General features: G+C 53.7%; 1 protein-coding gene across 1 annotated transcript in view; it reads left to right on the top strand.

The window, feature by feature from the left end:
- Positions 1 to 13562, top strand: part of FBXO24 (F-box protein 24) — a 34536-nt gene that overhangs the window by 3995 nt on the left and 16979 nt on the right. The window contains exons 4-10 of the mRNA XM_075343274.1: positions 372 to 543; positions 3276 to 3514; positions 4116 to 4344; positions 4426 to 4584; positions 5804 to 5925; positions 8772 to 8903; positions 10230 to 10400. Of these exons, the coding sequence (XP_075199389.1) occupies positions 372 to 543; positions 3276 to 3514; positions 4116 to 4344; positions 4426 to 4584; positions 5804 to 5925; positions 8772 to 8903; positions 10230 to 10400 (1224 nt within the window). The remainder of the gene's footprint in view (positions 1 to 371; positions 544 to 3275; positions 3515 to 4115; positions 4345 to 4425; positions 4585 to 5803; positions 5926 to 8771; positions 8904 to 10229; positions 10401 to 13562) is intronic.

The raw sequence follows: 13562 nt of genomic DNA, 5'->3' as shown, positions 1-13562 counted from the left end.
CAGCTCTGGAAGTGACTGGAGGATAAGACACGATGTAACAGCAGAATATAGTGACTGCAGCTCTGGAGGTGACTGGAGGATAAGACCCGATGTAACAGCAGAGTAGTGACTGCAGCTCTGGAGGTGACTGGAGGATAAGACATGATGTAACAGCAGAATAGTGACTGCAGCTCTGGAGGTGACTGGAGGGTAAGACACAATGTAGTAGCAGAATAGTGAGTGCAGCTCTGGAGGGGACTGGAGGCTAAGACCAGATGTAACAGCAGAGTAGTGAGTGCAGCTCTGAAGGTGACTGGAGTACAGGACACAATGTAGCAGCAGGACTGTGCTTTCAGCTCTGGAGGTGACTCCCCGCATTGCCTCCTCCCCAGGTGGAGCATATCCTCGGCTTCCTTCCCCTCCGGAATGTGGTCATCCTCGGGGAGACCTGCCGCTACCTGCACCAGGTGTGTAACAGCCGGAGAACCTGGAGGAGATTGTACCGGAGGATCCGACCGGACGTGAGAGAGGCCGAAGACTGGAGGAGACAAGTCATCCTGCACTGTAAGGAGGGGCACAGGTCACAGGTCATTGTGGAGGTCAGGTCATCCTGTATTGTAGGGGGGCACAGGTCACAGGTCATTGTGGAGGTCAGGTCATCCTATATTGTAGGGGGGCACAGGTCATTGTGGAGGTCAGGTCATCCTGTATTGTAGGTGGGCACAGGTCATTGTGGAGGTCAGGTCATCCTGTATTGTAGGGGGGCACAGGTCATTGTGGAGGTCAGGTCATCCTGTATTGTGGGGGGGCACAGGTCACAGGTCATTGTGGAGGTCAGGTCATCCTATATTGTAGGGGGGCACAGGTCATTGTGGAGGTCAGGTCATCCTGTATTGTAGGGGGGCACAGGTCATTGTGGAGGTCAGGTCATCCTGTATTGTAGGGGGGCACAGGTCATTGTGGAGGTCAGGTCATCCTGTATTGTAGGGGGGCACAGGTCATTGTGGAGGTCAGGTCATCCTGTATTGTAGGGGGGCACAGGTCATTGTGGAGGTCAGGTCATCCTGTATTGTAGGGGGGCACAGGTCATTGTGGAGGTCAGGTCATCCTGTATTGTAGGGGGGCACAGGTCATTGTGGAGGTCAGGTCATCCTGTATTGTAGGGGGGCACAGGTCATTGTGGAGGTCAGGTCATCCTGTATTGTAGGGGGTCACAGGTCATTGTGGAGGTCAGGTCATCCTGTATTGTAGGGGGGCACAGGTCATTGTGGAGGTCAGGTCATCCTGTATTGTAGGGGGGCACAGGTCACAGGTCATTGTGGAGGTCAGGTCATCCTGTATTGTAGGGGGGCACAGGTCATTGTGGAGGTCAGGTCATCCTGTATTGTAGGGGGGCACAGGTCATTGTGGAGGTCAGGTCATCCTGTATTGTAGGGGGGCACAGGTCATTGTGGAGGTCAGGTCATCCTGTATTGTAGGGGGTCACAGGTCATTGTGGAGGTCAGGTCATCCTGTATTGTAGGGGGGCACAGGTCATTGTGGAGGTCAGGTCATCCTGTATTGTAGGGGGGCACAGGTCATTGTGGAGGTCAGGTCATCCTGTATTGTAGGGGGGCACAGGTCATTGTGGAGGTCAGGTCATCCTGTATTGTAGGGGGTCACAGGTCATTGTGGAGGTCAGGTCATCCTGTATTGTAGGGGGGCACAGGTCATTGTGGAGGTCAGGTCATCCTGTATTGTAGGGGGGCACAGGTCATTGTGGAGGTCAGGTCATCCTGTATTGTAGGGGGGGCACAGGTCATTGTGGAGGTCAGGTCATCCTGTATTGTAGGGGGGGGCACAGGTCATTGTGGAGGTCAGGTCATCCTGTATTGTAGGGGGGCACAGGTCATTGTGGAGGTCAGGTCATCCTGTATTGTAGGGGGGCACAGGTCATTGTGGAGGTCAGGTCATCCTGTATTGTGGGGGGGCACAGGTCATTGTGGAGGTCAGGTCATCCTGTATTGTAGGGGGGGGGCACAGGTCATTGTGGAGGTCAGGTCATCCTGTATTGTAGGGGGGGGCACAGGTCATTGTGGAGGTCAGGTCATCCTGTATTGTAGGGGGGCACAGGTCATTGTGGAGGTCAGGTCATCCTGTATTGTGGGGGGGCACAGGTCATTGTGGAGGTCAGGTCATCCTGTATTGTAGGGAGGGGGGCACAGGTCATTGTGGAGGTCAGGTCATCCTGTATTGTGGGGGGGCACAGGTCATTGTGGAGGTCAGGTCATCCTGTATTGTAGGGGGGGGGCACAGGTCATTGTGGAGGTCAGGTCATCCTGTATTGTAGGGGGGGGCACAGGTCATTGTGGAGGTCAGGTCATCCTGTATTGTAGGGGGGCACAGGTCATTGTGGAGGTCAGGTCATCCTGTATTGTAGGGGGGCACAGGTCATTGTGGAGGTCAGGTCATCCTGTATTGTAGGGAGGGGGGCACAGGTCATTGTGGAGGTCAGGTCATCCTGTATTGTAGGGGGGGCACAGGTCATTGTGGAGGTCAGGTCATCCTGTATTGTAGGGGGGGCACAGGTCATTGTGGAGGTCAGGTCATCCTGTATTGTAGGGGGGGCAGAGGTCATTGTGGAGGTCAGGTCATCCTGTATTGTAGGGGGGCACAGGTCATTGTGGAGGTCAGGTCATCCTGTATTGTAGGGGGGCACAGGTCATTGTGGAGGTCAGGTCATCCTGTATTGTAGGGGGGCACAGGTCATTGTGGAGGTCAGGTCATCCTGTATTGTAGGGGGGGGCACAGGTCATTGTGGAGGTCAGGTCATCCTGTATTGTAGGGGGGCACAGGTCATTGTGGAGGTCAGGTCATCCTGTATTGTAGGGAGGGGGGCACAGGTCATTGTGGAGGTCAGGTCATCCTGTATTGTAGGGGGGGCACAGGTCATTGTGGAGGTCAGGTCATCCTGTATTGTAGGGGGGGCACAGGTCATTGTGGAGGTCAGGTCATCCTGTATTGTAGGGGGGGCAGAGGTCATTGTGGAGGTCAGGTCATCCTGTATTGTAGGGGGGCACAGGTCATTGTGGGGGTCAGGTCATCCTGTATTGTAGGGGGGCACAGGTCATTGTGGGGGTCAGGTCATCCTGTATTGTAGGGGGGGGCACAGGTCATTGTGGGGGTCAGGTCATCCTGTATTGTAGGGGGGCACAGGTCATTGTGGAGGTCAGGTCATCCTGTATTGTAGGGGGGGCACAGGTCATTGTGGAGGTCAGTGACCAGGAGAGGCCACCATCTTATCTGTTTTCTTCCAGACACGAAGGGGATATTCTTCCACCATTTTTCCAGCCGCCACCACCTGTGTGGTCAGACCGTGCCACCCGTTAGCCCCAATGGCTACCAGCGCTTCCTTGTGATGGCGGACAACCTGTGTGTCCTGGACCACAGGGGGGCGCTCTTCAGCCTCTGCGGCAGGATCTGCAGCTACAGCTTCATCCATGGAGAATGGAGGCCGCGCCCGCAGGACGTGCCGCTGTGCCAGGACGTGAAAGATGTGAGCACCGCATGTGGGGCATTGCTGGGCATTGTAGTGTGTCAGTGACATCATGTGTTTCCATGGTAATCTGTGCTGCTGTCAGCATTATACAGTATGACTCCTCTGTTTTTGTTGTGTTTCCATGGTAACGCTTTGCTCCTCAAAGTTGTCTACTCAGGTTTAGTTTCTATGGTAACATCAGTTTTGTCATACTGTGTGCATGGTGACATTGTCTATTTTAGCTTTGGTTCCATGGTTACTGATGCCTCCATAATGTATCCATGGTAACACCTTGTAGCAACATAGTCTTCTTTCCATGGTTACACACGTCACCATCATGTTTCCTTGGTAACATCTTGTAGTGACATAGTGTTGTTGTTGTTTCCTTGGTTACACATGTCACCATCATTTTTCCATGGTAACAGTAAGTCATATTGGGGTTTCCTTGGTTACACATGTCACCATGGTGTCCATGGTAATGCCTAGTAGAAACATAGTGTGGTTTCTATGGATACACATGGCACCACCTGCTTCCATGGTAGCGCTTAGTATGTGATAGTGTTGTTTCCATGGTAACACTGTGCATTTTCCCCTCTTCCGGCCATATTGTACTGTGTAGTTCACCTGTGACCCGAGGAGCGGCGCCATGCACCGCAGGTACATATACGTCCTCACCTCTCGAGAGGTCCTTACCGCCGAGGAGGACTCCATATGTTGTGACTGCGTGGACATCTACGTCCAGTCCTCCGGATATCGCATCTTGAGGATGACCTTTGACACCTCCATGAAATTCAAGCAGATCTCTCTGCTGGGCCCGGAGATGGAGAGACAGCTGCTGCTGCTGACAGGTAAAGATGGCGGCCGGCGGCGGTCAGGCCCTCGCTGAAAATCACAGGATGGTAATCCATGGCTGAATTGTGTTTCCATAGAGACGGGGAAGGTTTACAGCCTCAACGTCAATGAGCAGTCCCTGAACCGGACACAATCCTACATCACCCAGATTAGCCTGAGGAAAATGTCCAGAGAGCCAGCCGCACAGCCCGTCAGCCAGGTGTACAGCCACCAGGGCAGTGTCCTCTACATCACAGGTGAGAGGAGGGTAGCCTGGCGTGGAGACACCACCGACATGTACAGCCACCTCACCACCGCCATGTACAGCCACCTCACCACCACCATATACAGCCGCCTCACCACCGCAATGTACAGCCACCTCACCACCACCATGTACAGCCACCTCACCACCACCATGTACAGCCACCTCACCACCGCCATTTACAGCCGCCTTACCACCACCATGTACAGCCACCTCACACCCGCCATGTACAGCCACCTCACACCCGCCATGTACAGCCGCCTCACCACCGCCATGTACAGCCACCTCACCACCATGTACAGCCACCTCACACCCGCAATGTACAGCCACCTCACCACCACCATGTACAGCCACCTCACCACTACCATGTACAGCCACCTCACCACCACCATGTACAGCCACCTCACACCCGCCATGTACAGCCACCTCACACCCGCCATGTACAGCCACCTCACCACCGCCATGTACAGCCACCTCACACCCGCTATGTACAGACACCTCACCACCACCATGTACAGCCACCTCACACCCGCCATGTACAGCCGCCTCACCACCACCATGTACAGCCGCCTCACCACCACCATGTACAGCCACCTCACACCCGCCATGTACAGCCACCTCACCACCACCATGTACAGCCACCTCACCACCGCCATGTACAGCCGCCTCACCACCGCCATGTACAGCCACCTCACCACCGCCATGTACAGCCGCCTCACAACCGCCATGTACAGCCGCCTCACCACCGCCATGTACAGCCGCCTCACCACCATGTACAGCCGCCTCACCACCGCCATGTACAGCCACCTCAAGACTGCCATGTACAGCCGCCTCACCACCGCCATGTACAGCCGCCTCACCACCGCCATGTACAGCCGCCTTACCACCGCCATATACAGCCGCCTCACTACCGCCATGTACAGCCGCCTCACTACTGCCATGTACAGCCGCCTCACTACTGCCATGTACAGCCACCTCACTACCGCCATGTACAGCCGCCTCACCACTGCCATGTACAGCCGCCTCACCACCGCCATGTACAGCCGCTTCACCACCGCCATGTACAGCCGCCTCACTACTGCCATGTACAGCCGCCTCACTACTGCCATGTACAGCCACCTCACTACCGCCATGTAAAGCCGCCTGACTATCGCCATGCATAGCCGCCTCACCACCACCATGTACAGTCGCCTCACCGCACCTTCTCTCCACAGACCACGGCACCGCCTTCATGGAGGTTCACACTCCGGCCATCTTCCGGGATTTATTCGGGACCGTCCATGACTTTGACTCTCGGGAAACGCAGAAGCCGCAGCCGATCACTCTGCCCACCAAGGTCAGCCATGAATGTGACGTGTCCAGTCATGGCCGCCATCATCAAATCCTGTATACACTGTGTGACCATAGATATACGGAGACCGTCATGGCCGCCATCGTCATGTAGATGTCCGATCCTCTCTGGAATCGCTTGACTGATTTGTGTTTGGCCTGCAGGTCGTCCTCTGGTCCTCTGACTGATTTGTGCTCGGCCTGCAGGTCGTCCTCTGCTCGTCTGACTGATTTGTGCTCGGCCTGCAGGTCGTCCTCTGGTCCTCTGACTGATTTGTGTTCGGCCTGCAGGTCGTCCTCTGCTCCTCTGACTGATTTGTGCTCGGCCTGCAGGTCGTCCTCTGGTCCTCTGACTGATTTGTGCTCGGCCTGCAGGTCGTCCTCTGCTCGTCTGACTGATTTGTGCTCGGCCTGCAGGTCGTCCTCTGGTCCTCTGACTGATTTGTGTTCGGCCTGCAGGTCGTCCTCTGCTCCTCTGACTGATTTGTGCTCGGCCTGCAGGTTCTCCTCTGCTCCTCTGACTGATTTGTGTTCGGCCTGCAGGTCGTCCTCTGCTCCTCTGACTGATTTGTGTTCGGCCTGCAGGTCGTCCTCTGCTCCTCTGACTGATTTGTGTTCGGCCTGCAGGTCGTCCTCTGCTCCTCTGACTGATTTGTGTTCAGTCTGCAGGTCGTCCTCTGCTCCTCTGACTGATTTGTGTTTGGCCTGCAGGTCGTCCTCTGGTCCTCTGACTGATTTGTGTTCGGCCTGCAGGTCGTCCTCTGCTCCTCTGACTGATTTGTGTTTGGCCTGCAGGTCGTCCTCTGCTCGTCTGACTGATTTGTGTTTGGCCTGCAGGTCGACCTCTGGTCCTCTGACTGATTTGTGTTTGGCCTGCAGGTCGTCCTCTGGTCCTCTGACTGATTTGTGTTCGGCCTGCAGGTCGTCCTCTGCTCCTCTGACTGATTTGTGCTCGGCCTGCAGGTCGTCCTCTGCTCGTCTGAGTGATTTGTGTTCGGCCTGCAGGTCGTCCTCTGCTCCTCTGACTGATTTGTGTTCGGCCTGCAGGTCGTCCTCTGCTCCTCTGACTGATTTGTGCTCGGCCTGCAGGTCGTCCTCTGGTCCTCTGACTGATTTGTGTTTGGCCTGCAGGTCATCCTCTGGTCCTCTGACTGATTTGTGTTCGGCCTGCAGGTCGTCCTCTGCTCGTCTGACTGATTTGTGCTCGGCCTGCAGGTCGTCCTCTGCTCCTCTGACTGATTTGTGTTTGGCCTGCAGGTCGTCCTCTGCTCCTCTGACTGATTTGTGTTCGGCCTGCAGGTTGTCCTCTGGTCCTCTGACTGATTTGTGTTCGGCCTGCAGGTTGTCCTCTGCTCGTCTGACTGATTTGTGTTTGGCCTGCAGGTCGTCCTCTGCTCGTCTGACTGATTTGTGTTTGGCCTGCAGGTCGTCCTCTGCTCCTCTGACTGATTTGTGTTCGGCCTGCAGGTCGTCCTCTGCTCGTCTGACTGATTTGTGTTCGGCCTGCAGGTCGTCCTCTGCTCCTCTGACTGATTTGTGTTTGGCCTGCAGGTCGTCCTCTGCTCCTCTGACTGATTTGTGTTCGGCCTGCAGGTCGTCCTCTGCTCCTCTGACTGATTTGTGCTCAGCCTGCAGGTCGTCCTCTGCTCCTCTGACTGATTTGTGCTCGGCCTGCAGGTCGTCCTCTGCTCCTCTGACTGATTTGTGTTTGGCCTGTAGGTCGTCCTCTGCTCGTCTGACTGATTTGTGTTTGGCCTGCAGGTTGTCCTCTGCTCCTCTGACTGATTTGTGTTTGGCCTGCAGGTCATCCTCTGGTCCTCTGACTGATTTGTGTTCGGCCTGCAGGTCATCCTCTGCTCCTCTGACTGATTTGTGCTCGGCCTGCAGGTTGTCCTCTGCTCCTCTGACTGATTTGTGTTCGGCCTGCAGGTCGTCCTCTGCTTCTCTGACTGATTTGTGTTCGGCCTGCAGGTCGTCCTCTGCTCCTCTGACTGATTTGTGTTCGGCCTGCAGGTTGTCCTCTGCTCCTCTGACTGATTTGTGTTCGGCCTGCAGGTCGTCCTCTGCTCCTCTGACTGATTTGTGTTCGGCCTGCAGGTTGTCCTCTGCTCCTCTGACTGATTTGTGTTTGGCCTGCAGGTCATCCTCTGGTCCTCTGACTGATTTGTGTTCGGCCTGCAGGTCATCCTCTGGTCCTCTGACTGATTTGTGTTCGGCCTGCAGGTCATCCTCTGCTCCTCTGACTGATTTGTGCTCGGCCTGCAGGTTGTCCTCTGCTCCTCTGACTGATTTGTGTTCGGCCTGCAGGTCGTCCTCTGCTCCTCTGACTGATTTGTGTTCGGCCTGCAGGTCGTCCTCTGCTCCTCTGACTGATTTGTGTTTGGCCTGCAGGTTGTCCTCTGCTCCTCTGACTGATTTGTGTTTGGCCTGCAGGTCGTCCTCTGCTCATCTGACTGATTTGTGCTCGGCCTGCAGGTCGTCCTCTGCTCCTCTGACTGATTTGTGCTCGGCCTGCAGGTCGTCCTCTGCTCGTCTGACTGATTTGTGCTCGGCCTGCAGGTCGTCCTCTGCTCCTCTGACTGATTTGTGTTTGGCCTGCAGGTTGTCCTATGGTCCTCTGACTGATTTGTGTTCGGCCTGCAGGTCGTCCTCTGCTCGTCTGACTGATTTGTGTTCGGCCTGCAGGTCATCCTCTGCTCGTCTGACTGATTTGTGCTCGGCCTGCAGGTCGTCCTCTGGTCCTCTGACTGATTTGTGTTTGGCCTGCAGGTCGTCCTCTGCTCCTCTGACTGATTTGTGCTCGGCCTGCAGGTCGTCCTCTGCTCCTCTGACTGATTTGTGTTTGGCCTGCAGGTCGTCCTCTGCTCGCTCGGATACAACCATCTGGCTCTGGTTGATGAATTCGGAAGAATTTTTATGCAGGGAAGCAATCGTTTTGGACAGCTAGGCACTGGTGACAAGATTGACCGAGGACACCCCTGCCTGGTAAAGGCTAGACCATCCATCTCTGTCCTCTATCCACTCTTCTTTTCTCAATCTTTGTCTACCTTCCTCCACTTGGCCTCCTTCATCCATCTCTTCTAATACAAACAGCCTCTGTCCTCTGAATACCTCCCGCTACTTGGTCTCTGTTCTCCATATCCCTCTTTCCAGGTGGTAGCTGTCTTCCATCTCCTTCTGTGCAACTGGCCTCTGTCCTCCATTCTTCTTCCTCTGTCTGGCCTGTATCTACCACCTCCACTCCCCATGACATCTATTCTCCACCCCCCTTTCCCCTGGCCTCTACATCCCAACTCCCCCCTTTGGCCTTTTCCCTCCATCCTCCCTTAACCTCTGTCCTCTATTACCATTCGGCCTCTGTCCTCCATCTTCCTTCGCCTTGGCCTCTGTCCTCTATCCCCTTTTTCCCCTTAGACTATGTGCTCTTCCCTCCCCCTTAGCTTCTAACCTGCATCTCCGCTTTCCCTCAGCCTCTGTCCTCCATTTCATTTCCCTGGTCTCTGTCCTCCACGCCCCTTTCCTTGGCCTCTGCCCTCCATCTCCGTATTGCCTCTGTTCTCTATCTCCCTTTCCCCTGGTCTCTGACCTCCATCTCACCTCCTATGGCCTCTGTGCTCCATCCCCCCTCCCATTCCTCTGTTTTTTATCTCCACTTTAAGGCTTTACACGCTGCGACATCGCTAACAATATATCATCGGGGTCCATTTTAGTTCCCCTTATCTTTTATCTTACATCTCCGCTTTCCCTCGGCCTCCATCCTCCATTTTCTTTCCCTTGGCCTCTGTCATCCATCTCCCCACCCCTGGCCTCTGTCCTCCATCTCCCCTCCCCTGGCCTCTGGCTTCCATCTCATTTTAGCCCCTGTTCCCTATCTCCCCTTCCCCTGGTCTCAGACCTCCATGTCCCCTCACCTGGCCTCTGTCTTCCATGTCCCCTCACCTGGCCTCTGTCCTCCATGTTTCCTCCCCTAGCCTCTGTCCTCTATCTCCCCTCCCCTGGCTTCTGTCCTCCATCTCCCCTCCCCTGGACTCTGTCCTCCATCCCCCCCCCGACCTCTGTTCTCCATCTCCCCTCCCATAGCCTCTGTCCTTTATCTACCCTCCCCCTGGTCTCTGATCGCCATCTCACCTCCTCTGGCCTCTGTGCATCACCTCTCCTGGTCAGTGTCCTTCATCTCCCCTTAGTCTCTGGCCTCTATTTTCCCTCCCTCTGGTCTCTGGCCTCCATTTCCTCTACCCGTGGACCCTGTCCTCTATCTCTTCTCCCTTTGGCTTATTTTCCATTACTCACTCTAGTCTTTTTTCCCTTTAGATTCCATTTTTAAGGAACCCAGTCGATATCTTTTGTGGCCTCCACCACACACTGGTGCTTATGCCACCCATAGATTCTGTCCGAGAAGTGTATGGCTGCGGGTGCGGCGCTGGGGGGCGCCTCCCTGGATGGCCGGAAGGAAGCCCCACTTTTGTGAAGTTAGTTGTGAAGGTAAAGCACTTCTGCTGGGTAATGTTATAGGTGGTGATGAGTGGACTCGTTCCAGGCCGGATTCCAGGCCCCATATACATCTATGGTGACCACAATCCAGCAATTAAAAATAGTGGTAGAAGGGATAGGGGGATAGGAGCGTGCTCTGTATTTATCGAGTCTCCGGCGCAGCGGTAACTGCTCCCGCGGCCGCTCATTCACTTCCTGGGCCGCTCATTATCATTCATTGCATATGCACTGCTTCCCTAATCCACCGGCGTCTGATTGGTTGCAGTCAGACGCGCCCCCACCCTGAGTGGCAGCATGTCAGCTGGCTGCTTCCAATCGCAGATGCTGTCTGTGGGTCTATATCGTTGTACAAAAATACATAAAAAAATAAAACAATTGGAGTAGGGTCCCCCCTATTATGATATCCAGAATAGATAAAGCCACGGCTACAGGCTGCAGCCCCCAGCCGTGCGCTTATCTTGGCTGTGTATCATACTAAAAGGAACCGCATGTGGCATTTTTGTTTTTGTTTGTTTTTTTTTAACTTGCAGTCCCCCCCCAATTTTGATACCCTGCCAAGATAAAGACCGACAGCTGGGGGCTTTTATTCTCAGGCTGTGGAGACCCATGCTTATTTCCCACCCAGCCTAAAAATAGCAGCCTGCAGCTGCCCAGGATTGGCGCATCCATTAGATGCGACAGTCCCGGACCTTTAGCCGGCTCTTCCCGATTGGCCTGGTGCGGTAGCAATCTGGCTAATAAGGGGTTAATGACAGCTCAAAGCTGCCAGTAAGCCCTAGATTAGTAATGAGACCCACACATCACTAATCTGTAAGTGAAAGTAAATAAACACAAACACCGAAAAAATCCTTTGTTTGAAATAAAATACAAAAACCCACCACTTTATTAACCCTCAAACACCCCGGCAGGTGCGTCGTAATCCACACAAGGTCCCATGATGATTCCAGCTCTGCTACATCTGGATTGACAGCGCGCAATCATGGAACATGACTGCCCGCTGTGAGCTCCTGGCAGAGAATGAATGTGCTGCAGCGATCAGTTGTGACGTCACTCAGGTTAGTTTAGGTCACTGCTGAAGGTTCCCACAGTCCTCTACCTGTGACCGCAGGTAACCTGACATCAGGTGTCCTCATTAAACTCAGTGAACTCACCTACCTCTCCTGGCAGAGAGCTGCATTTTTTTGCCAAGAGATGTGGATTTGGTGCTGAAATTTTTACACCATATTCCTGCACCCAATCTACACCTGGCAAAAATCGCATCACTGCAGCATCATCCCGCATGTGGTTTTGATGCAGGTTTCACCTGAGGTGAGGTCACTGACATTACTTATGTCACCTGCGGTCACAGGAGAAGGACCATGGGAACTTCAGGTGTGATCACAAATAACCTGAGTGACATCACCGCTGATTGGCTGTTCTCAGTCTCTGCCTGGAGCTTACAGCATGCGGTCATGTTCCATGATCGCGCTCTGTGACTTCAGATATGTAGCAGAGCTGGAGTCATCGTGGGTCCTCATGTGGATTACGTTGGAACTCGCTGTTTTGGGGGTTAATAAAGTGGTGATAGAGGGTGAGTTTTGTATTTTATTTCAAATAAAGGATTTTTTTGATGTTTGTGTTTATTTACTTTCACTTAAAGATTAGTAGTGGGGGGGTCTCATAGATGCCTCCCATTACTAATCTAGGGCATAGTGGGGCATTATTAACCCCTTTTCACCCTGATTGCCACCGCACCAGGGCAATTGGGAAGAGCTGGGTAAAGTGCTGGGATTGTCGCATCTAATGGATACGGCAATCCTGGCGGCTGCAGGCTGCTATTTTTAGGCAGGGGTGGCCCAATAAGCATGTGTCTCCCCAGCCTGAAAATACCATCCCCCAGCTGTCAGGCTAGAGAGAGGCAAGGGTCACACAGAGAAAGGCAGGGGAGGTAGAGAGAGGCAAGGAAGGCAAAGGAGGAGGCAGGGAGAGGCAAGGATCACACAGAGAAAGGCAGGGGAGGTAGAGAGAGACAGGGAAGACACAGGAGAAGGCAGAGAGAGGCAAGGAAGACACAGGAGGAGGCAGAGAGAGGCAAGGAAGACACAGGAGGAGGCAGAGAGAGGCAAGGGTCACACAAAGAAAGGCAAGGGAGGCAGAGAGAGGCAAGGAAAACCCAGTATGAGGCAGAATTAGGCAAGGGACACACAGAGAAAAGCAGGGGAGGCAGAGAAAGGCAAGGAATACACAAGAGAGGCAAGAGAAACATGACAGAGGCAAGGGCCACACATAGAAAGGCAGAGAAGGCAGAGAGAGACAAGGAAGATACAGGAGGAGGCAGAGAGAGGCAAGGGTCACACAAAGAAAGGCAGGGGAGGCAAGGGTCACACAGAGAAAGGCAGGGGAGGTAGAGAGAGGTAGAGAGAAGCAAGGAAGACACAGGAGGAGGCAGAGAGAGGCAAGGAAGACACAGGAGGAGGCAGAGAGAGGCAAGGAAGACACAGGAGGAGGCAGAGAGAGGCAAGGAAGACACAGGAGGAGGCAGAGAGAGGCAAGGAAGACACAGGAGGAGGCAGAGAGAGGCAAGGGTCACACAGAGAAAGGCAGGGGAGGCAAGGAAGACATAGAGAAAGGCAATTAAGACACAGGGGGAAGCAAGACAGATATGACAGAGGTAATGAAGACACAGGAGGAGGCAAGGGTTGGGAGTGACAGAGAAGGAAGACATAGAGAAAAGCAAGGAAGACACAAAAGAGAGGTAAGGTATAGTTAGGTCCAGAAATATTTGGACAGTGACACAAGTTTTGTTATTTTAGCTGTTTACAAAAACATGTTCAGAAATACAATTCTATATATAATATGGGCTGAAAGTGCACACTCCCAGCTGCAATATGAGAGTTTTCACATCCAAATCGGAGAAAGGGTTTAGGAATCATAGCTCTGTAATGCATAGCCTCCTCTTTTTCAAGGGACCAAAAGTAATTGGACAAGGGACTCTAAGGGCTGCAATTAACTCTGAAGGCGTCTCCCTCGTTAACCTGTATTCAATGAAGTAGTTAAAAGGTCTGGGGTTGATTACAGGTGTGTGGTTTTGCATTTGGAAGCTGTTGCTGTGACCAGAAAACATGCGGTCTAAGGAACTCTCAATTGAGGTGAAGCAGAACATCCTGAGGCTGA

The sequence above is a fragment of the Anomaloglossus baeobatrachus genome, chromosome 4 (genome assembly GCF_048569485.1).
Source record: "Anomaloglossus baeobatrachus isolate aAnoBae1 chromosome 4, aAnoBae1.hap1, whole genome shotgun sequence".
Taxonomy (NCBI): domain Eukaryota; kingdom Metazoa; phylum Chordata; class Amphibia; order Anura; family Aromobatidae; genus Anomaloglossus; species Anomaloglossus baeobatrachus.
The sequence above is the reverse complement of the archived record's forward strand: the minus strand, read 5'-3'. Positions and strand labels throughout refer to the sequence as shown.